Below are 25,448 nucleotides of genomic sequence, written 5' to 3'. Positions count from 1 at the left end.
AAATTACAGGCAGTGGACCAGACTGTTAACTACAATTGCAAATCTTGCAGGAGAGAAGCTTGCAATGAAAGCGATGCTGGGAAACTAGGAGAATTTGGCAGAGTTGGACCAGCTGATGCCTGTCACTTCTGAACACACTAGGCTGACTGATGGGGCCTAGTCAGCCCCATCATAAGATCTTCACTTGATTCCCTACTACGTGTCAGGCAATATGCCAGGTACCGCGGTTATAACCAAGAATGAGACAAACTTCTGCCTGTCTTAATCTTAGGTTCTGTAGCGTAGGACAGGCAGTAAACATGTGCAACTACACTAGATAAGTTCATATAGTAAGAAGTATTACATATAAAACATATCAGGAGGATTAAGGCAATATGAATGAGAGTCCAAATTTGGCTACAGAACAATGGTAATTTTCAAGAAAAGATTCCAGCTGACCCAAGTGAGGCCAGTCAGATTGCTCCTGGGAATCTGGGCAAGGAATACTCGTTATCCAAATGTTGAAACAGGTCAGAGCGAGGATTCACTTTTAGGGCTGCAGCAGTTGCTGGCAGAGTGAGAGAAAGCCAGCCTGCAGGGGGAAGACAGAGCAGAAGACATGTTAGAAACTGCAGTCTCAGACGGACTCAGTGGGTTTACAGGTACAGATTCAGTTTCTTGTAAGGGTCAGCTGGAAGTACTCCCCTCTGGATCTCTGAGAGTCTTAACTCTTCCAATAAAGCCCTTTTGCAGCTTAAATTAGTCTGAGTGTGTTTCTAGGCTTTGCAACCAAGACTGCCATTTCTAAGAATGAAATTACTGATGGTGGAGAAGACAGTAACAGACACCATAGAAATGAACTTTACATACATCATCTATTTTAATCCTTAGAACTCTGAGACACGAACAACTGTTACTCCATTTTGCAGACGAGGAAACTGAGGTAAAGAAGTTACAGTAAGTAGGCAGTAGAACTGGATTTTGAGTCTAGACAGTTGCCCTACGCAGCCTTTACCACTTCACCATGCTCTCAAAAGTGCTGGGGGATGGACTTGAGGTTATTTCAGCTGTGTGAAATCCCTTCACACACGCCCACGGTCCTGAGCAAAACCCCAAGTCTGAAGACCCAGGCTTCCTCCAATTGAGGAAGTGGCAGCAGCTTTATTGACTCACGAGTCAGTTTCTTGTAACTGTCCCGTGTGTCATAGAAACAGCAGCTCTGATATCACTCAGTGAAGAGTTGAACTTGGACTCTGGGTTGTCATAAGCCTGAGTTTAAATCCCTGCTTTGCCTCATATTATAACCTCAGAAGAGTTCATGAACTCTTCTGAGCCTCAGTTTCCCTACCTGTAACACAGATATGAGACTACCTCTCTCATGGGGTTCTGGAAATTGAATGAGGATGGACTACAGTGTTTACCGGCATAACGTGAAGCATAGCAGTGGTCGAGACTCACAGGCGTGCACAGTAAGCCCTAAGGAGGAGTATCCTGCGTCTCCTTCTGTGGGAAATACCCGTGGTTCCTTCATTACCCCTTCTTCCGGAAAAAGTTTCCTACTTCTCCTTGGGAATGACTGCATTGGATATAATCCTTGCGGGTCTACCTGTTCCTGGCTAACAAATGGCAACACAACCAGAGCTAGTGGTTCTCTTTAATCTCTGGTGTCTAAAAAGACACTCTCTTTATAAAGTTTTTTTTTTTTACTTTATTTTTATTTTGAGAGAGAGAGAGAGAGAGGAAGGGAGGGGCTGAGACAGAGAGAGACGGAATCCCAAACAGGCTTTGTGCTGTCAGAGCAGAGCCTAATGTGGGGCTCAAACTTGTGAACTGTGAGATCACGACCTGAGCTGAAATCAAGAGTCAGAGACTTAATTGAGCCACCCAGGCGCCCCAAGACACTCTCTTTTTAGACTCTAAATCTTTTATTTTTTATGTTTAAAAAATTTTTTTTAATGTTTTATTTATTTCTGAGAGAGACAGCGTGAGCAGGGTAGGGTGAGAGAGGGAGAGGGAGACACAGAATCTGAAACAGGCTCCAGGCTCCGAGCTAGCTGTCAGCACAGAGCCCAACGTGGGGCTCGAACCCACGAACCGTGAGATCATGACCTGAGCCAAAGTCGGACGCTCAACCGACTGAGCCACTCAGGCGGCCCTAGACCCTAAATCTTTTAGGGGTGCCTGGGTGGCTCAGCTGGAAGAGCATTTCAGTTCTTGATCTCCGGGTTGTGAGTTTGAGCCCCACCTTGAGGGTAGAGATTACTTAAATAAATAAAATTAAAAAAAAGAAATCCAAATCTTTAGCTGCGGCATCCAAAACTAAAAGGGAAAACATAAATGGGGAAACAACAGTTTTATTACAACAGTAATAGAAAAACCAGCTGGGGGTCAGAGGTCCCCGTTGAAGAACAAGACCGGCCATTGGCTCCTGCTGCCCTGACAACCAGAGCGTTCCTGGTTCCCGCCTTTCCCAAGCCCCGATTCTTCGGCTTTTCTCACAGATCCCCTGCCTCTCCCACAGACTTACACTCCCCATAAACTCACAGTCTCCAATCAACTTATGTTCGGCAGAGTTGGTTTCTATTGCTTGCAACCAAAGAATTTTTATCTAACGTATTTTTTCAAGCAAAGACTAGGACTCCGTAATAACAAACCCTTAATCTCCTTTCCCTAGTCCGCTGGGCAAAGGGCTCTCGATCGCTGGGTGACAAATCATCCTTAAACCAAGTGGCTTTAGACCATAAACATTTATTATCTTATAACCTCTGTGTGTCCGAAATTCAGGAGTGACTTTGCTAAGTGGTTCTGGCTCAGGATCCTCGATGAAGGATGGACTAACCACCTGACCGGGGCTGGAAGATCTGCTTCCAAGATGACTCGCTCACACTTCTGTGGGCAGGAGGTCTCAGTCCCTGTCCCACGGACGATCCAGAGGGCTGCCCGAGTGTCTCTGTGACGTGGAGGCTGGCTTCCCACAGAGCTAGCGATCCAAGAGGGCAAGAGTGAAGCCATGAGGCATCACAAGTCGCCCTACTCAATGTGCCTACTAGGATGGAGGAATGCCTGGGGGACATTTTGGAGGCTGGCTGCCACACAGGGAAAACGTAGAAGCCTCAGCAGGGTCTTTTATAAATAAAAGTTGAAAAAAAACACATCTTATTTCAGAAACCCACAGACAACAACTTACAAGAATGGGCAGGAGGGTATGAAGAAAAAGGTGTAAAACAGGCAGGACAAAGGTCTCATTTAAGGACAAGGTCTAGAGAACTAGAAGAGAGGAAGAGAGGACCTTTAGAGAAGGAGACACACAGTGCCCGGCGCAAGGACAAAGCACAGTGTATCAGGGTGGCACAGAGCGCAGTCTCACCCTCGGCAGACGGTCACGTCTCTTACAGGCACCAGAGAGTCTGCCACCCAGTTCAGCCCGCTTGTGTCACTCATCCTTACTGCTCCGCGTCCAAGCAGGGCCTGAGAACTGCCACCTGGGAGTCCTGGGAGCTCCGAGCTGTGAGGGGCTAAACTGCATCCCCTCAACACGCCTATGCCAAAGCCCTAACCCCCAGGACCTCAGAACGTGACAGTATGTGGAGACAGGACCTCTAAAGAGGTGAGTACATTAAAACTGGGCCATGACGGTGGACCTTAATCCAATCTGACCTGGGTCCTTACAAGAAGAGGTCTGAACAACGAGAGACACCAAGAGCACACATGGACAAAGGACTGTGTCAGGACACAGGGAGGAGGAGGCCATCGGCAAGCCAAGGAGAGATGCCTCTGGGAAGCCACGTCTGCTCACACCTTGAACTTGGACTTCAGACTCCAGGACTGTGAGGAACTAGCTTTCCCTTGTTTAAGCCACCAGTATGGGAGCCTGAGCTGAATATGACACAAGCAAGCCCTCTGGACAGTTCCATGAACCAGCTCCTAACCTGTGCCGTGTAATGTGGTGTCAGAACCAAGGACGAGGTGAGAGGAAGCCATAAATGCACTGGATGCACCCAGAGACCGTTTCCACTCGGGGTTCCTTCTGTGAGCTTCCTGATGGGCCCCAGGCCCTTCCTGTTTTGCTCCAAAGGCTGTTTCCATGCATGTCCAGGCTTCTAGGGCCATCCCCATTGTCCTATCTTCTCTCTAGCTGGAAAGCACCTTCTGTATTCGTTCCCGTACTTCCTTTGCTCCCAAGGACACCATCATCTCAGCTACCGGGGGTCCCTGCTAAGAACAAGGAGAGGACACGTTGCCTTATCGCCTTACGCTGCGTAAAAACCAATGCCCAGCCTTGGTCTGCGGGTCATGTGCCCCAGGCCACGCCCAGTCCTGCTGCCTGCACCCGAAGGGGCACAGTCATCACTGTGGCACAGTTTCCTTTTCATGGCCGAGGATGGCGCCCAGGAGCCTGTTTTCCCGTGGTGATGTCTACTGCCTCCCATTGACCGCCCGCTCCATGCAGGTAGGGAGAGTGCATGTTTCATTCACTACTGTGCCTACTGTACCCAGCACAGTGCTTGCACCTAGTAGGTGCTCTGTAAATACTATCTGCGGAAAGGCTGAAGGGAGTGATCATGTTCCGTTTGTCTTTGTACCTCCAAACCAGAACATGCCTGCCAGTGAATGTCAGCCAAACAGATAAATGAGAGGCTTCAGGGAACAGTCCAGCCCATCTACCCACTTACCCGCTGTCCACTGAGGGCCACTCGGAGGACTTGCATAACGTTACTGTGTTTGGTCCCTTCCAGACCTTCTGATACCTTCTTCAGTTCTCCATTCAGCACGTCCTGAGTTAGGTTTATACTGGATCCTTCTAAAAGCCTAGAAAAAAAAGAGGGGCACCTGGCTGGCTCAGTTGGAAGAGCATGTAACTCTTCATCTCAGGGTGAGTCTCAGTCCCATGTTGGGTGCAGAGATTACTAAAAAAAAAAAAGTAAACTTAATAAAGAAAGAAATAAAAGCCTAGAAAAGAGCCAGTCTCTGGGGCGCTGCATGGGTCAGTGGTAAGTAGGTATGAGGGAGGATTTCTGAAAATTAACATTCACAACCAGTGTTCAAGCCTGCTTGGGTGAGAAGGGAAGGAAGGTTCATACTTCTCAATTTGAGGAAAAAAAAACAACCAAGGGACCACATACATACATAACCCAAGTACAATACAGGAAAACTCAGATGGTATCACAATAAGGGGATTTACTAATTTCTACCTCAAGGTCATGTGCTTTCTATGCCTCAGTTTTCTCATCTGTAAAGCAGGGATAATTGTGTCTGCTCCTCACAGGGCTATGGTAGGACTAAGTTCAAACTTGTTAGGCACTAAGTACATTGCTTGAATAGACAGTAAGTGCTCTGAAACATTAAATCTTGTATTTCACTTAGAAATTAAATATTAGCTAATATTTGTTATATCCAAGAGCTCAGAAACATTGCTAGAGAATCTAAAAACAAACTCAGGAATGGGGTAGACATAGGATGGAAGAATGAAGCCCGCTAGGAAATTACTTGAAACACAACTTTAGGATCAGCAGAGGGGACACTCTTTGGGCGGAGGTTGGGGGAGTGGGTGGGTTGTAGCACAGAAGGACAGAAAAAAGACACCAGGAGACCCCAGCTCCAGTAACAGTACTGCCACCAACCTGCTACAAACGTTCTCTTATTTTAATTTTTTAAAATGTTTAAAATGTCATTTTTGAGAGAGAGAGAGAGAGAGAGCGCGCGCACAAGCAGGTGAGGGGCAGAGAGAAAGAGAGAGAGAGAGAATCAGAAGCAGGCTCCAGGCTCTGAGCTGTCAGCACAGAGCCTAATGTGGAGCTCAAACTCACAAACCGTGAGATCATGACATGAGCCAAAGTCAGACGCCTAACTGACTGAGCCCCACAGGCGCCCCTACAATCATTCTTTTAGAAAAATTTTTTGGACAACAACCATGATCCTGTACTCCCCACTTGTCTGCATTCTGGGACACGACAAAATTTAGGCCTTTCAAATCTGCCACATCCATGGTCGCCTTTATGAACTCCCCAATAAAGTCATAGGCGCCACCTTCCCAGATGGGGAAAGGGTGGCCAGGAGCAGCACCTTGCACAGCTGCATGAAGATGGAGGTGACCCCAGCCTGTGTGCACTTCAGAAGGTCTTGCGCTGGGACAGGCTGCTGCATCTGTAGGTGACAGAAGTCGGGGACGTCAGCCACCATGAAGCAGTTCTCAAAGTGGAAAAGGGTCACGGTGCCGCCTGCCTGGGCCCACCAGAGCACAGGTTGGTTGCTATGTCAGCTAGCCTGGCGCCTACCTCTTGCTACAGCCATTCCTTGCCCACAAGTTGAAGCACTTAAAGATCTAAAATCCAATAGGCCAGGGGCAGCTGGGTGGCTCAGTTGAGCATCTAACTGTTAATGTTCGCTCAGGTCATGATCTCATGGTTCGTGGGAGTTTGAGCCCCACATCGGGCTCCACGCTGGCAGTGTGGAGTCTACTTGGGATTCTCTCTCACTCCCTCTCTCTCTACTCCTCTCCAGCTTGTATGCTCTTCCTCAAAATAATAAACTTAAAAACTTTTTTAAGAAACAAGCATAAATGTTTTAAAAAAATAACAATAAAATCCAATAGGCCAACAGCTGCTCTCTGCTTTGCTGGTAGCCAGCTGAGATCTCCTCTCACCAGTGTGTTTTGAGTGTCAAGAGAGATTCTCCATTCAGCTAGAGCTGGACTTGCAAAAAAAAAAAAGAGAGAGAGAGAGAGAGAGAGAAATAAAATAAAATAAAAAATAAAAAATTTCTGAGCTCCTGGAGGGGCACCTGGGTGGCTTAGATGGTTAAGCATCTGACTTCAGTTCAGGTCCTGATCTTGCAGTTTGTGAGTTCAAGCCCTACACTGGGCTCTGTGCTGAAAGCTTGGAGCCTGCTTCGGATTCTGTGTCTCCTTCTCTCTCTAACCCTCCCCTACTCACTCAGTATCTCTCTCTCTCTCTCAAGTAAATAATAACTATTGAAAATTTTTTTTAAATTTCTGAGCTGGAATAATGGACAAGAGCAGGATGGGTGGGTCTATTTTACAGCACCTTCCCAGTTCCCCTCAGCTATTATGGAGACTCCAAACTGGAAATGCTGCAGAGGGCCTGGAGAGCTTCACTGCTGCGGCTGGTCCACAATGCCAACTGAGGTACTGCCCGTGCACACTGGGGTCCAGACAGCCCCCTGCTGATGATGGGCTTCACGTGGAGGGAACTGTGTTCATAAGTCACGTGAAGAAACTGCCTCTTGGTACCGACAGATTCCCTTACTAACTCTGGTACCTGAGCCACTGAGTTTCAACGGGAGGCAAAAGTAACCATGCTTATTGCGTCATTGACTCAGCCACATGCTTACTGTTACTCTCACACCAGGAGACAAAATACGGAATACATAAAATTTAAGATGGAGGGGGCACTTGGCTGGCTCAGTCGGTTGAATGTCTGACTCTTGATCTCGGCTCAGTTCATGATCTCACCGTTCACAAGTTTCAGCCCCGCGTTGGGCTCCTCACTGACAGTGTGGAGCCTGTTTGAGATTCTCTCTCTCCCTCTCTCTGCCCCTCCCCAACTCACAGCCTTCCTCTCCCAAAATAAATACATAAACTTAAGAAAAAATAAAATTTAATGTGGGAAATGGGGTGCCTGGCTGGCTTAGTCAGCCGAGCATGCAACCCAATCTCAGGGCTGTGAGTTCAAGATCCACGCTGGGCACGGAACCTACTTAAGAAAAAGTTGTTAAATTTTACCTTGGGAAAACATAGAACTCTCCTCTATGCCACTGGGGGGAAGTAGGCTGTAAGGAGCTGGTAGAAGAGGGACAGGCTGCAGGCGGCCAACAATGGCAGCTCAGGACACATTTGAGCTGGCCTAGAGCCTGGTGTGAGCACAGAAGGGACTTCTAGAAATCTGGCAGCTTCAGGACACTTGGGTGTCAGTTTTCCTGTCCTGACTGGGAGCCCCAGAGTGTCTCTGAAATCTAACCTCATGGCAGGGATGAGGAGTTAAGGTAATGGTCCCAGTGAATTAGAACTAAGAGCTCCTATTGTGGATTCCCCTAAATTAAAGGAGTATTAATAATAATGACTTGGGAATTTTTCCTAGAGATATAATTGCAAGCCTGCTTAATGTCTATACATGGCTATTCACTGTAGCATTGTTTGTAACACAAAATTTGGAAGCAATCCCAATGTCTATTGACAGGAAATGAGCTAAATAAATTATGGCAAAGTGGTATAATAATGGCATAAGTGCAGCTGTAGAAAAGAATGAGGATTCTCTCTAAGGACTGGGCAGATCTGCAGATATGTTAAGTGAAACAAACAAGTCAAAAGATGCAGAACAGTGGTACTGCATTTTTGTGTAAAAAAAGAATAATTATTTAGATATAATTAAGAAGGGCAGTAGTGTGCAGACGGTTCTGGAACTGGGCAGATGGGGGACAAGGATAAAAACAGGTTTCCCAATGTCTACCTTTTTTACACTTTCTAGGTTAAAAATGTTTTTAAAAAATATTTGTTTATATTTGAGAGAGAGACAGAGGGTGAGCAGGGGAGGGGCAGAGAGATGGAGACAGAATCCAAAGCAGCTTCCAGGCTCTGAGCTGTGAGCACGGAGCCAACGTGGGGCTCGAACTCACAAACTGTGAGATCATGACCTGAGCTGAGGCTGGATGCTTAACTGAACGAGCCACGCAGGTGCCCCACACTTCCTAGGTTTTAAACTCAGGTTTAAGAGGTTTGAATGGGGGCACTCTCTCTCTCAAAAACAAAAAATGTTTGAATGTGTTCATAATCAAAATATCAAATTTCAAATTCTGAAAAGACAAGAACGGAGTTACACATCTGTATCACCGAATACTCAGCCATTACATTAAGGAAACTGCTAAGTGTGACTACATTTCTGTTGGGGGCTGGAACAGGAGGGAACACAAACTTTTTGCCATAGACCTTCTTGTACCATTTGTATCACACTGCACTTTTTGCCACATGATTGTTCTCTTATCATTGCCAAGTGTTTATTAGGACAGTATATGGAAGGTTTCTAGGTATCAGGCATTGTTCAAGCATATGGCCTCTAGGCCCAGCCTTGCCTGGGTTTGAATCCCTGCTCCTCCAACTTACTATTATTTTAGACAAGTTACTTAGCCTCTCCGTGTCTTGATTTTCTCACCTATAAAATGGGGATAACATTGTAACCAGATGCTTTATTAGGTGGCTGTGAACTGAAACACATACTCACATCCACACACACCCAGTGTACGTACGTATACAGACCTAACAAATAAAACACATAAAACAGCACGTTGCGGGCATGTGTAAGCAAACACTTAAGACCTACTTTAGTCTTCACACAAAGGTAGGAGGAAGGAAGTAAAACAGACATTGGGGTTTGCTGCCTAGAATCCATCTGCCTTTCTCCTGATACCCCAAATCTCCCTGAGGAATCACCTGGCTCCTTCTCAGCTCATGTGCCCTGGCTGGGGGTCCATTCAGGGCCCAGAAGCCGAGGAGCTAACCTATGCCGACTGGCACATCACATTCTCCATGCCTCATGGACTGGTTTGGAGAGGAAAATGTGGCTAATCGAGCTCCGTCAGAGTTCGTCTTCAGACACAGCCGAGGCTCTGTGATGTTGGAGCTGTCTTACAAACAGGTCGCAGACACGAGAGGCTGCTATCCTTTCTCCCTCTTGTATGTAGTGATAAAAATTTTTAACCAGCCTCATGGCTGCCAAGTTAAAAAAAAAAATTATGTTTAGGGGTGCGTGGGTGGCTCAGTTGGTTAAGCGTCTGACTTTGGCTCAGGTTATAATCTCAGTTTGTGAGTTTAAGCCCTGTGTCAGGCTCTGTGCTGACAGCTCAGAGCCTGGAGCCTGCTTCGGATTCTGTGTCTCCCTCTCTCTCTGCCCCTCCCCTGCTTACTCTCTGTCTCTCTCTCTCAAAAATAAATAACATTAAAGTTAAAAAACAACAACAACAACAACACTACATTTCCCAGACTCCCTTGTAGCTTGGCATGGCCATAAGGCAAGTGTTCTGGCCAGCGAGCTACGGGTGGAAATGAAAGTGTAACTTTTAAGTCAGGCCCGTAAGAAGGAGTGTCCCATCCCCTTCGCTTTACCCTCCTTCCTCTTCTGGCTGAAGTGTGGATGGTCTATGAGCCACCGTGCACCATGTGGACAAGAGCAAAATCTAGGGACACCAGGACGCTTGAGATATGGGAAAAGCTCTTTAGCCCTGGACTGCCACCTCCATGTGGGATAAGCACTGTCATTTCTTTTGTCTGGTAGAGAGTCCCGCCCTCCATCTACTCGACACAGAGTCTCTGCAGAAAGAGTAGCCAGCATTGAGAAGTGTGGAACAGAAGGTCAAAGGGACAGAAAGAAAAATCAGGTCTTGGTGACATGATTTTGGCCCCTGCATTAGGCAGGGCTTAAGCCAGCTTTGGTCACATTTCTGTTCCTTACAGTTAAGACTGGAGTAGCATCTCTACCTTAGGGGTGAGGAAATGGAAGCTCAAAGAGGTGCAGTAACTTGGCCATGGTGACGCCAGCTGGGCAGGAGAAAGAACTAGGTAAGTGGCAACACTGGGAAGGAATCAGGTAAGCCTGACCCCAAACACACTGCCCCCCTCTGTGGAGGGTCTGGCTCCTCTGGGAAAGCCCCCCCTGCCACAGAGAGCCAGTCAGTGATCATCTCGCCAAGACCCTCTCACTAGCCATGGGTTGTGCGGCAGGCCCCACAGCCAGGCCTGGAGGAAGGGGACCCTGGGAGCGAGAGGGAACTCAGGCGCGGAGCCTTGAGCTTGGCCTGTAGGAACTCACCCCAGCACACGCTCGGCAATCACGTCCACCTTCTCCGAGATGGCGCCCAGCTGCGCTCGGCTCACGGCAGGGCGAGTCCACAGGTAGGAATGTGCCGGGGAGACCAAATCCCGCAGGCGGCAGATGTGACCCTGGGGGAAGAGGCAGTTGCTGAAGACACTGAGGACGGGGCTCTGACACACTGGAACAGGGAAGAAGGGGCCGCCACCCACTCCCGCAGTCTCCGGGGCTCCCCGATGCCACACCTGCCTCAGCAGGATGATCCTCTCCACGTAGGCTGGGTCCAGGACATCCCTGTCTTGCAGCTGGCTGCCCAACGTCTCCTCCACCAGGGCCTGCAGCTTCCCCACCAGCTGGCGTCTCTGGGTCTCACTGCTCACCAACCGCCGCAGGTGCAGCCTATAAGAGAAGCCAAGGGACTGTCCTGCCACTGGCATTCCCAGCCGCCCCAAACCCTCTCCCGAGGGGAGCAGGCAGGGTCTGAAGAATGATACATCATATGAGCCGTACCTCCTGCAGCCCAGAAACAGATTATACAGGAAAGGGATCTGGCCAAGGTCTAAGTCAGCCCAAGAGCTCCAGGCAACTCAGATACCCTGTTGTCAGTGTTTCTAACATAGTAGCTAGCATTTTAAACTAGGAAGGAATCATATAAAAATAGAGATATCTGGTTTCTCTTGGGAAGTCAGAAGATCTGGCTGCAAAGGGCCCTCGTGCCCCACACTTCAATGACGGGAGCAGAGTGGAGGCTGCCTGGTTTGCAGGCACGGAGCGCTCCAGTTTGCCAGGGCCTCTGCTCCCCAGTGCCACTCTCCAGGCCTGCTGCCCTCCCCTGTGCTGGCTGCCTGGCCTCAACAGGTACTTGACTTTACAACGCATAATCTACAAGTGTCTGCTTCCTTGCAAAGCTTCAAGCATGAGGCTCTGGCACAAAAAGGCAGAGATCAAGAACACGGATTTATAGAATCTGAAGTCCAGAGCACAGAGCTGTTTGAATCCAGGGCTCACAGTCAAGAAGTTCAGATTTTCTCGTAGGTTCAATGTTCTTTCCGGAATTCTTCTAACTTCCTTTTTCCCTGTCTTTGGAAGTAGCAAAGCTTCTACCGAGTCCTCAGTCCCCTCCCTATGCTGCCCTGGCATGGAAGGAAGGCAGGTGGCAGCAGTGGGGGCGTATCTTCTGGGCTCTGGAATTGGGACAAGCCTGAGAATCAGGCCAGCGCTGTGAGAGGAGGTCTGCGGCAAGTTACATGTTTGTCCAGAGCCTGAGGAGGCTCACATACACTGTAGGAACAAGTGGGGGCCTCTGTCACAGGGCAGGTGCTGTGCAGACTACATGAGAACTGTCTGGAAAGCACAGAGCAGAAAGCAGCTGGGGGCAGGCAGGGTGTCAGGACTGAGGCTTCCGCACATCAGGCGTGGAAGGATGGGACCTTCTGCGAAGCTCTCTGGAGCATTCGCTGCCCCAAAACATAACAATTTTCTTAAAAAAGAATTAACAGCACGTGCTGAAAGTGTCCCCAGGCCTCCTCAGCAGCGAGGGGAGACAGTAAAGAGAAAGCGATCAGGAGACCCTAGTAGCCACATCTGAGATAATATGCAGAAGGTCCAGCGCCTGGGAGACAGGAAGCGCCAAATAAACATCACTTACCATCACTACTTCCACCACGCTCGTGGTGCTGCTCTGACAGCCACTACTGCTGCCTTTACTACTATTACTGAAATAATCACAGCAGTGGCTTGATGCCAGAAACACTCCAGTTAATTTAAACGTTAACTGCTTCGGCTGTGTTAGTGGCGGTCCCAATATTGCATCTCCTCTCGGATCCACGCTGAGCAAAGCCCACCTCTGTCCTCCTCTGGCTACCCTCGTGCTTCGGGGAGGAGTGGAATGGGTCATAAAGTATTTCCCCGCCCTGCCCCATTTCCTTGATTCCCTATAATCAGAAAGGTAGGGTCCGAGTTGTGCTCGCTCGTGAGTACCCCTTTCAAGGGATGCCGGGCATTCGCTCTGTGAACAGGCCGGTTATGGAATACTGCCCTACGTGTTGGTTTCCTCCTATGCAAAATAGAGCAAAGTCAGACAACGAACATGATGTCTAATGCGAGATAAATGAAGTAACAACATTCAACACCTGTGGTCAATGCGAATTCTCTGGGCTCATGTAAGTAAAGCATAGAGGAGAGCCTGTCCCCTAACCAGTGCTCAAGAGACGGCATCAATGAGTCCCTTGTCCCTTAAGTACACATCTGTCTGCTGGCTTTACCACCAAGGCCCTTAGATGCAATGTCAACAGTGATCTAAACTGTAACTGGCTTTAGAGGTCTGAGTGAAGAGCTACGTGAAATGTAAAACAGGTGTCCTGAGACAGTGCCCAGTCACTGTGTTGGTTTGGGGTGGGGGGAGGTTAATTCCAAGGTGAAGATGCCCCATTTCTCCAGGTCATGGCTAACAAAATCCATGCAAGGGACAGCCAGGAATAATGGTGATGACAGAAACAGTACCTACCATTTACTGAACACTTTCTATGTGCCAGGGGGTGTGTACAGTACCTTGATGCAGCATTTAATTTAACTGAACTCCTACAACTATTGCACAATGTAGGTACTGTTATTAGCCCCATTTTTGAGAGGAGAAAACACAGGCTCCAGGAGGTTAGGTGACTTACATGCTTTGCGTTCACAGACCATTAGGTACCTGAGCCCACGGTAAAAATCAGGTCTGTGTGACTTCAAAGCCCACTAGACCCTCTGCCATGGGCACCCATCATCAGCAAGAAAGCCCTTTTCTACCAGCACCGCTCCCCCCGCCCCCCAGGTCCCCACTCACCTACTGAATTCCGGGAGCTTCTCCAAGTCCAACAGGGCTGAGTGGCAGGTGACCCGGGTCAGGTCAAACTGTGTTATCAACTCTGGCAGGGTCCTGCCCATCTGGTTCTCTGCAAGGAGGCAGGCCCAGCCTCAGCCCTCTCCCTCACTTTTCAATCACAGAGGAGGCTGGGTGAGCACATTCTGGGTTCCCCATTCTAATCTGACCCAAAGGATTCAACTTCTAGCTCTTTTATATAGATCAAGGGCCTGAAGGAGCTTTCCTTTGCAGAGAGGGTCCTGTCACTCAGGAAAAACAATTTTGAAAAAAATCGGGCTGGGGCACCTGGGTGGCTCAGTTGGTTGAGCGTCTGACTTCAGCTCAGGTCATGGTCTCACGGTTCGTGGGACCCCACATTGGGCTCTGTGCTGACAGCTCAGAGCCTGGAGCCTGCTTTGGATTCTGTGTCTCTGTCTCTCCTCCGCTCATGCTCTCAGTCTCTCTCAAAGTAAATAAATAAACATTAAAAAACTTTTTTGAAAACAATTGGGCTAAACCAACTCTCACTGCAGGCGGATTGCAGGGACAGCACGCTCACTGCCTGGCTGTGCCCCAGAAATTCTGACCCCACTAGTTTGGGATGGGGTCCAAGCATCAGTGTGCTTCCTAAGCTTCCCAGGTGGTTCCAAAGCTCAGGCAGCACTGAGAATCACCGGGCTTGGAGCCGCTTCTCCAGAACAGGAGCCCCGTACCATGTGGTGGGCAGGCATCATGGCCAAGCCTAGACCTAAAGGGAGCCTCTGCTATGTCTCTTACAGACTATGTGACTTTAGCAAGTCATCAAACCTGTCTGAGCCTCATAATCCTCTTATAAGCAGCAGGGATAAGTAATCCTCTTAAGGATACTTTAAGGAGTAAATGAGATAAGAGCAGAGTAAACAGTAAACACACGATCATTGCCACATTTCCAGAAATCCCCTCCACGAAGAGGTCATCCTAATTTGCTGCTTCTTTAAACTTCGGGCTCTAAGTCTTGGGCCAAGGATAAGGGCTCAGCTTGGAAGAAACCAGGGTCATAGCAGCTTTAATAATACTGTCGGAACCCACACTTGCCATAGTGGGAGTAATATAATTGTAATAATCATAAGATCTACGGTTTTTGTGCGGAATGGCAGGCACTTTGCTGGGTGCCTCATACTCGTGAGCTCAGTGAATCCTAACTTAGCCCTAGACGCTTATCCCTATTTTACAGAGAGACAGGTAAGGCTCAAAGACCGTAAGCTCCTTGAGTGCAGGGGTTACATCTAGCTTGTTCACTGTTATAACCCCAGCACTTAAACACAATGTCTGGCTCACTAAACTTCTCTTGGAAAAAGAATGAACTTATGCAAGGCCATGCAGCTGGTATATGGCAGAGAGTGGGCTGAAGACCAGGTGGGCCTGAACCAAAGCCCCAGCTCCCACTGCTCTGGTCCCACTGTGACCTCCCAGGTGGGCGGGTACCTGCAAACCCCGAGCCACAGTTGGTGATGATGTCCAGCAAGGCGTCCGGCAGGAAGTCGGCAGCAGCAAAATGCTCCAGGAAGATGTCCCCTTGCCTCTTGGACAGCTTGCTGCCATCCTTGTTGAGGAGCAGGGGCAGGTGGGCAAAGCGAGGTGGCTGCCAGCCCAGGGCCTGGTAGAGAAGCAGATGCTTGGAGGTGGAGACGAGCCACTCGGAGCCCCGCAGCACGTGGCTGATGCCCATGTGGTGGTCGTCCACCACACAGGCCAGGTGGTATGTGGGGAAGCCGTCACTCTTCAGGATGACCGGGTCCCCCTCCACACTGGCCACTTCATGCCGATTCCAGCCATACACTAAGTCCTGGAAGGCTGGTGCCTCCCCCTCCAGGCGGAAGCGGATAGCGGGCTTGGGGCCTGTGGCTAGCTTCTGGGCCACTTGCCCCTGGCTCAGGTTCCGGCACCGATTGTCATACCTGTTGGGAAGCAGAGCAGCGTAGGAGTTAGGAGTTCCGGAGACAGACTGAATTCCGTCTTTGCCTCTGACAGGTGGATGATCTTGGCAGGTCACTTACTTCTCTAGCTCTGTTTCCAGTCCTGAACAGGGAGTGAAGCGATATATGGGGAAGCCCAGTGATTGGTAACAGTGTGGCAGACACTTGCGCCTGCTTCCCTGCCAGCCTCTCCCTCTTCTTGCTAAGGAGGAAATAGCAGAATGCCTATGAGTCCCGGAAGTTGAATCACAGCTGGTGTGGCCAATCATGCAGTCCCATTCCCCTGTGCCAGCAACTGGTCCAGGCCAGACCACTCCACTCACTGAGACTCAGAGCAAAGCACATGTGGGGGCCGGGGAGGCTTAGGCTCTGGGGAAAGATTTCCTTTCCAACTGAGAGCAAAGAGCCACAAGAGGAAAATTCCATTTTTATTCTCAGCCTTCCCCCTCCGTGCCCTTCAGATGCTGTCCTACGAGGGCAGAAGGCTTGGAGCCACCGCAGCCACTTGCAGCTAACGTGAGGGGGTGGGGCAGGGGAGGCACGGAAAAGCCACAATAAAGCGCTGAGGTCTTAAAGCTGCTCGTTTTATCCTTGAGTCACCCACCTCCAGACTTGGGCAGAGTAAGTGACAAATGTCTGTGTGGTTTATGCCCTGGCTACTCCAAGTATGGTTTGTGGGCCCCCAGCAGCAGCCTCACCTGGGAGCCAGTCAGATATGCAGCATCTTGGGCCCCAGCCCAGACCTGCTGAATCTGAATCTGTGTGTTAACTAGATCCCCAGGTGAATGGTCTGCATAAAACATGAGAAGCTCAGATTTGTCCCCCACTCTTTTTTTAATTCTTTATTATTATTATTTTAAATTTATTTTTGAGAAAGAGAGAGAGCACACACGCACATGTGCTGGTAAGGGACAGAATGAGAAAGGGACAAATCATTCTCTGCTGACAGCAGAGAGCCCAATGCAGGGCTTGAACTTGTGAATCGAGAGATCATGACCTGCGCCGAAGTCATCCACTTAACCAACTGAGCCAGCCAGTCGCCTCTACTCTTTATTTTTTAAGTAAACTCTACCACCAATATAGAGCTTGAACTCACGATCCTAAGATTAAGAGTTGCACGCTTCACCCACTAAGCCAGCTGGTGCCCCTCTTAAAAGGGGTGCTCTGTTACTTACTCCCCCAAAGAATCCTGACACAAAAATGTAAAGCTTGAAAACATACTCCTTGACACAGAGCTAAGTGACCAATTAATAAATGGCTGCATGGATTCCACAACAGAACTTGACTGTAATTTTAAAAAATAACCTTCTACCAATGGACAAGTACATGGTTTATAATAAGAAAGTAAAGCTGCAGTGAATGCCATGACCTCATACAAACATCCAGTGCTTGTCCAAACAGCTCACTGAAATTGGAACTCAGTGGAGGGGGAGGGGGGCTATGAGAGTTTGACTCTTGACCTCAAGGATGGGAGTTCAAGCCCCACACGGGGCATGAAGCCTCTCTGAAAAAGGGATGGAGCACCTGGCTGGCTCACCTGGAAAAGCATGTGACTCTTGATCTTGTGGTCATGAGTTTGAGCCCCACGATGGGTGTAGAGATTCCTTAAATAAATGTATACATTTTTGGTTTTAATTTCTTTAAAAAATAAATAAGGAAGTAAGTAAACTGGAACTCAAGATGTCCTGATGACACTGCCGATGGAAAGATGGTGGTCAAGGGCCACAGGGCAGTGTCGATCTAAGTTCCAAACTGGTCCTGCAATTCCTCATCTGGGAAGATCTCCAACAAACGCCCTGCACACGTGCACAGCAACGTCTGTCAACACGATCCACCCCAGCTCTTTCGTTCTAACTACAGATTAGAAACGGCATCAAGTCTCATTAGTAAGAAGCTGGTTAAGGGGTGGTACATCTGTATGGTGGGAAACCATGCAAGCATAAGAAAAATGTGTGGGTTTGTACAGACATCCTCAAGATGGTAAGTGGGAGCAGTAAGCTGCACAATCTGTGTATCGTGTGCTGCCACTGGCTGGGGAAGAGAAACAGGATGCATTTATCAGGGTCTGCGTTGAGTGTGTCTGGAGAAGACCTAAGAAAATTCTAGGGGCACCTGGGTGGATCGGTCAGTTAAGCCTTTGACTTCAGCTCAGGTCACGATCTCACGGTTCATCAGTTTGAAGCCCACACTGAGGTCTCTACTGTAAACACAGGGCCTGCTTTGGATCCTCCGTCCCCTTCTCTCTCTGGCCCTCCCCATCTCGCTTGCGCGCTCTCTCTCTCTCTCTCTCTCTCAAAAATAAACATATGGGCGCCTGGGTGACTCAGCTGGTTAAGCATCCGACTTCGGTTCAGGTCATGATCTCACGGTTTGTGGGTTCGAGCCCCATGTTGGGCTCTGTGCTGACAGCATGGAGCCTGGAGCCCGCTTCGGATTCTGTGTGTCTCTCTCTCTGCCCCTTCCCTGCTTGTGCTCTGTCTCTGTCTCTCTCAAAAATAAACATTAAAAATTTTTAAAAATAAACATTAAAAAAAGAAAGAAAGAAAATTCTAAATGCTGTTATTTATGGAAAGGGAAATTAAGGGGCCAGAGTCAGTGTTAGGAGAGATCTTTGCATACATTATCTCTCTGGCCCTGAAAAAACTTTACTTACTCAGAATAACAAATACTTGAAATTACTTTACATGTTACTACTGCCCGAGAGCCAGCATGGTAGGCAGCTCTGACATGGCCCCCGTGATCCCAGCCTCTGGTGTTTCTGCCCGTGTCATCCCCTCCCTGGAGTGTGGGGCTGGACCTAGTGGCTTTCTTCTTGGGAACAGAATGAGCAGAAGTGACAAGATGTTGCTTCCTCTATTCAGTTACAAAAAGACTGGCTTCTGTCTCGCTTGCCCTCTTTTGCTTTCTGTCCTCCTTGCCCACGGCGAGGCCAGCTGCTATGCCATGAGCTGCGCTGTGGACTGGCCCACATGGCAAGAGCTGGTGTCTCTGGACAACAGCCAGCGTGGCCCAAGGTCTGCCAGCAGCCTCATGAGAGAAATGGAGGCGGATCCTCCGCAAGCCCAGCGCTGAGAAAGCCACGAGCCTGGCCCAGACCCCGACTGCAGCTTTGAGAGGCACTCTGAGCCGAGGGAGCCAGCCAAGCTGTGCCCAGACTCCTGACCACAGAGGCCGTGCAGGGACCATGGTTTGGGGGGAAACCTGTCACGCAGCAACAGCTGAGGAACACACGCGACTCCGGGGAAGCAGCCGCGACGGGCTGGGGCTCTCACCGGGGCGTCTGGTGGTTCCTCAGGGCCTCCTTCTTCAGGAGCTCCAGGCGCTGCGGCGAGCAGAAGCAGCGGTAAGCGGCGCCGGACTCCAGCAGCGCCTCCGTGGCCTGGGCATACAGCTCCAGTCGCTGCGACTGCTGGTACGGCCCCGCCGGACCTCCCCGGCGGGGGCTCTCGTCAGGGCCGATGCCTGTGGCACAGCAGGAGAGAACGCTCACCAAATACCGATAAGGAACATGCTGACAGCACCGGTTCCCCTGCCCTGTTCTGTGTGCTTTATGCATATGGTAAAGCTTTGAATCCTCACCACAATCCTCAAGGTCGTTCTCGATTTCCCTACTATAGGTGACAAGGTGAAAGAGAGGGTAAGTGCTCAAGGTTGTGAGGCCTGAAGGATAAGGACTCACAGGGCTGTACCGCCTCCATAGTCCACGCTCTCAACTGCACTTCCTCTCCAGCTGTCCTTTCCCTGGAAGAGCTGGCTCAAGGGAACGAAGTATGGTTCAGGGCATGGCTCTGGCTGGACGCCTGCTTCCGTGCCTGAGACGCTGTGACAAGGGATCCTGAAGACGTCAGGGCTTCAGGGCCAAGCACCTGGCAGGCAGCTCTGATGTCCCATGACATCCCCCATGCCTCAGAACCTCCCTACCAGGTAGATGCCATTGTGACCCCCATTCAGTGTGGACACTGAGGCACAGAGGGCGTCTGTTACATCACTTGGCCAACACCAAGCGGTACAACCGCATTCAAACCCAGGCTAGCGGGCCAGAGAATCCATGCTTTTTGCCACTGATTGTACTGCCTCAGCTTCCTTCCCTACAAAGCGGAGCTATGCTCTACCACACGGAGCAGCTGCAAGAACGGGACCGGTTTGTACTTTCAAAGTGCTCTGCCCGAGGCGCACACACAGAACCACAGCAATGGGTGCTGCTTAATGAAATGGGCTCTGCTGTAAGCCACAGCTCCAACCCAAGGTCTGGCTTCCTCAGGTCACAAAGGACGGATCTGACCAACACACACTTCCCACAGAGACAGAGAGAGGGGACACGGAAGAGCCGGATGGTGGGGTTTCTGCCCTCAAATAGCTTTCAATAAAAACCACAGATATGTAAGGGAGAGAAGCAAACCATGAGAGACTCTTGAATGCTGACAAAAACTGAGGACTGGTGGATGTGAGGGGAGGGGGGGATGGGCATGGAGGAGGACACTTGTTGGGATGAGCACTGAGTGTTATGTGGAAACTAATTTGACAATAAACTATTAAAAAAAAAAAAAAAAAAGAAGACATCCTGCTCAGGAGACAAAAATTACAATATTAAAAAAAAACAAAACAAAAAAACCCACAGATATGTAGTCTTCAAAATGGTGACTTTCGTATCAGGTGAATTATATGTCAGTTACACACAAAGAGGGTGACTCCTAAATCAGGAAGCCACAGAAGCCAGCCACGGCTCTGCCTCCCCACCATGCCAGGGAGGAGGCTGCGCTGAGGGGCCGCAGGCCTCACTCATGCAATCGTGCCACACCAGGGGCTCCAAGGGTAGGACTCGTTCACCTCTGGACCTCGTGTTCAGACAGTGGCTGATATGTAGCAGGTGCTCTGTGAAATCCAAGTCCTCATCCCGGCCTGCCTGGCACTGCATGGTTCAGCTCCGGACAGCCTCTGTCGCTTAATCTCCAGTCCCTCCGCTTGTCACTGTGTTTGGGCCACACTGGCCTCTTTGCTGCTCCTCTAATACACCCTATGCTTTCCTTCAGCAGGGCCTTCACATCTGCTATTCCCTCTTTTTTCTTTAATTAAAAAAATTTTTTTTATCCTTTATTTTTGAGACAGAGACACACACACACACAAAATGTGAATAGGGGAGGAACAGAGAGAGAAAGAGACACAGAATCCAAAGCAGGGTCCAGGCTCTGAGCTGTCTGCACAGAGCCAAACGCAGGGCTCAAACTCATGAACTGTGAGATCACGACCTGAGCCAAAGTCAGATGCTTAATCTATTGAGCCACCCCGGTACCCTGCATTTAAATTTTTTTAAGTTTATTTATTTTGAGAGAGACAAAGACAGCACAAGTAGGGGAAGGGCGGAGNAATCCCAAGCAGGCTCGAAGCTGCCAGGGCAGAGCCCTATGTGGGGTTTGAACTCATGAAACCATGAGATCATGACCTGAGCTGAAACCAAGAGTTGGATGCTTAACCTACTGAGCCACCCAGATGCCCTGCCTCAGCTTTGAACAGTCCGCACAAGTAACCACAGGGCTGGCCCCTCACTTTATGGGATCCCTGCTTTAATGTCACCTCCTCAGAGAAGACCATCCTGTCTAAAACAGCATCCCTCCCTGCCAGTTCCCTAACCTATTAACGTTTTCTCCACAGCACACATCAGCACTTAACATCAGGGGTGAACATGAGCTAATTTATCTATCTTTCAGTTACTGAGGACAGAGTCTCTGTTCGATGCTGAAACATGACCTAAATTATAATAAGTGAGCTCCTTGAATGAATTCCTTTGCTCAACTAATCTCGACTAAGCATCTGCCATAAAGTTCTACAATAGAAGGTGGAAATGAAATCAGTTTCTGCCCTTTGGGAACCCAGAGTCTAGTTAATACATTACGAGGAATAAAATACACATCTCATAAAAGTCATGGTATTTTTGGTATTCTTCCTTGGAGACCTTAACTGGTTCCACCTGTCCTGACAGGTAGGCAATTGCTGACCCAGGGAACACAAACACACGCCTCCTTGTCTTCTGGGGTTTAGCGGTCCTCCAAAGTAAACGTCCCACAAGGAGACTGACTTTAGAGGCTGTACACATTTTGTTTGGCTCACACAGTGTGGTTTAAAAAAAAAATCTGAGGTCACGTTTAACAATGACAAGCATTCATTAAAAAAAAAAAAGTAACAAAAACGTGAATTTCTGGCTCCTCTTGGAAGTCAGAAGGCTGGACAAGCCGGGTCAGCATTCCCACATGGGAACAAGGGGCTGGAGCTTTCTCCTGCTCGCCACAGGCCTAGCCTCTCCCACTCCATCTCATGCTTGGCCTGTGTTTCCCGTCAGTTCCCAGTGGCACCTGACATTCTAAGATGAGAACACGAACCTCAAAACAGCCTCAGAGCTTTTCTTCGGCATCTTTCTGGAGGGGGAGGGCACATGCCTCCTGAGGCAGCACAAATATACCCATCCCTCCAGGAACTCCTCATTGTCCAGCTTGGGTCCCGTGAGACCTACTGGCTCCTTTCCCTGCTCCCACTCCCCCCTCGGAGAAGGGTTTCTTCCCTGCCCGCCTCACCTGCCCACTCTAGCATGTCCTCAATATTCTCCGCTGCTCCGGGCACAAGACGGGTCTGATCTGTGTCTTCCAGCCTGAGGATGAAGCTCCCCTGGTGCTTCCTGGCAAAGATGTAGTTGTATAAGGCAGTGCGCAGGCCACCCAGATGCAAGAAGCCTAGTGAAAGAAGAGAACGGTTCAGACAAGACGGGGAAGATGAAGTGACACGCCTCCACCAGGGGCAAGTGAGCTCCGCTTGTACCATCCGTCCCAGCAAATATCAAAGCTTAGGACATAGCTACTCCTGTCCCATCCTTCCAGCCAGCACCAGGACACCTAGACTGCCACAGAATGTGTCAGGGGTGCTCAATCCGTTTAGGCCCCCATCCTGGAAATAGAAGACCACGCAAGTTTTAGAGCATGAAATTTTGTAAAGAAATAAAAAAATGGGGGCGCCTGGGTGGCTTAGTCGGTTAAGTGTCTGACTTTCGCTTAGGTCATGATCTCGCGGTTCGTGGGTTCGAGCCCCGCGTCGGGCTCTGTGCTGACTGCCAGCCCAGAGCCCAGAGCCTATTTCAGAGTCTATCTCCCTCTCTCTCTGACCCTCCCCTGCTCACGCTGTCTCTCTCTCTCACTCTCCTAGAAATAAATAAAAATATTAAAAAAAAAAACTTAAAAAAAAAAATAAATAAATGAAAAAAAAAGACTCCAACTCTTCCTAACTGTACCCACTGTTCTACTTAGATTTGCCTCAAGGCCAAGTTTTACCCAAACGAGGACAGATGATTATCCACTGAAGCCATATCCAACATCCACTTAACATGTACAAATTCAATGATGTGCTTGGGTAAAAAAAAAGCAATAATTACACGTTAAAGATACTGTGCAATTACATTCTGCATATACTCTTATGGTTTTCGCCTTTTTAGCTTTAAATACTAATCACAAGTAATATTTGATTCCATTATTCTTTCTTTTCACCCAGGCTTAAACTCCAAAGGCTTTACCTTTCCATCATTCCTGACTGAAGGCTTAAAATGAAGCATTTTCCCATTTCCCCTTACCCTACCTTCATTGGTCCAGGCCATGGCCCTGTCTCCATAATGAGCTTTTCTGCATCTACAGGTTGAGGCAGAATGGGACACAAAAGACTCTTCGAGTCAGGCAGACTCCTTCAACACTGATTATGTGTGACCTTGAGCTAGTTATCACAAGGCCACTACAAAACCGGTGGTCCCCAAGACAGAAGACAGGGGTCCAGCAGTTGAAAGCAAGACCTCCTAAATCAAATCAACCTGCATTTAAATTCTGCACCCACCATTTATCAGTTGCTATCCCTTGTGCACTTTACTTCATATGTATGAGCTTCAATCCCCTTATCTGTTAAGATTAAATAAAAAAAAGAAAGAAACCTTCCTTATAGGGTTGTTGTGACCTAAATGCTGATCAAAATATACCCTTCACTTAATTTTAGCTATTAGTGATCTATGTTGCTTGATAAATCTTTTATCTGTAGTCAGCAGCCCTTTTTCTGTATGGGCTTTTCCTGCAAATCAGAAAAGAAAGGAGAACTATAATCATAATGGGGAATGTTGTTTATTAAGCACTGAGTACCAGACCTTGCTAAGTGCCTCAGTTGCATCAACTCAAACCCATGAGGCAGGAACTATTATTTGCCCTGTTTGACAGAGGGTAAAACTCAGAAGCTCAGAAAGGTTATACAATTTGACCATGTCACACAGCTAACAAGTGACAAAGCTGGCAATCTGGACCCAGCCAACCTCAGACCCTGCCTCTCAACCACTATTTGAGCGCCGTGCAAAGCCAGGTGCAGAGACTTGCTGGTCTGGAAACTGCTGCCAGTTCATAACCAAGTAAGTACAGAAAGTGAGAATAAATATTTAGAAACTTAACAATTTGACAGAATAATTTTGTACCTGGTAAATTCAATAGAAGTAGGCTCACATGTTGTATGGTTTTAATACTTGTTCTTTTTAGTAACTCATTCCTATTGGTTCTATAAAAATACTGATCCATAATCAATTGGAAATTAAAAACCAGTTCTGTCGCAATGGCTTGAGAGGCCCGCTCTACACTCTGCTGCCTGCCAGGAAAGACGCTGTCACTGTGCAGCTGGGATCTTACCACAAAAGCTTACATGTGGACCCAAAGGTTCTGAATGAGAGGCATGCTCAGGGTGGAGAGGGCAGAAGTTGGCCTCCATGAGAGAAAAAAAAAAAAACAAAAACAGGAAATACGGGGGACACCCTGACAAAGCTCTCCACGAGGGTATAAGGAAGAGCCTCTGCCTAACTCTCTGGCTTGCCGAGCGCCAACACTAACCACAGGGCCTCTGTACCTGCCATATCCTCTGCCTAAAATCCTCATACAGACTTTATATATAGACTTCACATACGTAGCTAGCTGCTTCTTGTGTTCTGGTTCTCAACTCTAACGCTCCGTCCTCAACAAGACCTTTCTCGAGCTTCCTAATAATCCCCAGGTCCCTTCTCTACTTCACCTGTCTTGTGGCACATGTGACTAAATCTACAGTTATTTTTACTTTCTCGAGCTTCCTAATAATCCCCAGGTCCCTTCTCTACTTCATCTGTCTTGTGGCACATGTGACTAAATCTACAGTTATTTTTACACGTGTTTGTCCCGATTACAACGTATACTATAGGGCAGGCTTCTTGAGAACAGGACCGAAACGTTCCTGGGGACCACGGCATTCAATGCCTTGAACAGCACCTGACACACAGTTTGTACCCGATACACATTTATTAAATACATGAAAAACGGGCCGAAAGAAATGATACAGTACAATAAACACAAAAAACTTCCTGACAAAGCAAGTTTCGCTCGTGGGCCTACTCCTGCCCCTGTAAAATAAGGTCGCGCTGCCTGCCCAGTCTGACTCGACCGGAAGGGTTCGTTCGGGAATATTCGGGGGGCGGACATGGTACGGTGGACCTCGACCTGCAGCGTCACGTCCGCCCAGGTTACCTGTGGGGCTGGGGGCGAACCGCACCCGCACTGCAGCCCCGGGATCAATGCCCAGGCTGGCCTCGCGCCGTCCCACGGGGCGGCCCAAGGCCGCGGGAGGCCTCGCGGACTGCAGCAGCCTCTTCAGGAGAACCGCCATGTGAGCTGGAACCGCACACGTGGGCTTCTCGGCGCATCACTTCCGGGGACCCTTCCCAGCCAATCCGCGTCTGCCACAGAGGGAGCATCCCCGCCCCTTAAAGGAGCAGGCCTCCTAGCTTTCAAGCCCATACTCCCCAACGCCGCTTCAGCCCCATGTGGC

At 48.9% G+C, this 25,448-nt stretch overlaps 1 protein-coding gene across 4 annotated transcripts; it reads right to left on the bottom strand.

Moving 5' to 3' along the window:
- Window positions 1-2,711: 2,711 nt before the first annotated feature.
- Window positions 2,712-25,351, bottom strand: EARS2 (glutamyl-tRNA synthetase 2, mitochondrial). Of its 4 annotated transcripts, XR_013334229.1 has the most exons (10): window positions 25,148-25,348; window positions 22,163-22,318; window positions 18,869-19,058; window positions 15,106-15,578; window positions 13,624-13,732; window positions 11,042-11,195; window positions 10,797-10,927; window positions 4,653-4,788; window positions 3,909-4,194; window positions 2,712-2,959 (listed from the first exon to the last, which is right to left on the bottom strand). XR_013334229.1 is itself a non-coding variant. In XM_077760493.1 (9 exons), the coding sequence occupies exons 1-9, from the start codon at window positions 25,284-25,286 to the stop codon at window positions 4,111-4,113; spliced, it is 1,569 nt and encodes a 522-aa protein (XP_077616619.1). In that variant the 5' UTR covers window positions 25,287-25,351; the 3' UTR covers window positions 2,712-4,110. The 4 variants fall into 4 exon arrangements, 3 of the variants coding, with proteins under 3 accessions (XP_077616619.1, XP_077616618.1, XP_077616620.1); XM_077760493.1 differs by having other exon boundaries at window positions 2,712-4,191; window positions 25,148-25,351; XM_077760492.1 differs by having other exon boundaries at window positions 2,712-4,194.
- Between the last annotated feature and the right edge of the window lie 97 nt (window positions 25,352-25,448).

This window comes from Crocuta crocuta, unplaced genomic scaffold, assembly GCF_008692635.1.
Source record: "Crocuta crocuta isolate KB4526 unplaced genomic scaffold, BGI_CrCroc_1.0 scaffold73, whole genome shotgun sequence".
Taxonomy (NCBI): domain Eukaryota; kingdom Metazoa; phylum Chordata; class Mammalia; order Carnivora; family Hyaenidae; genus Crocuta; species Crocuta crocuta.
The sequence above is the reverse complement of the archived record's forward strand: the minus strand, read 5'-3'. Positions and strand labels throughout refer to the sequence as shown.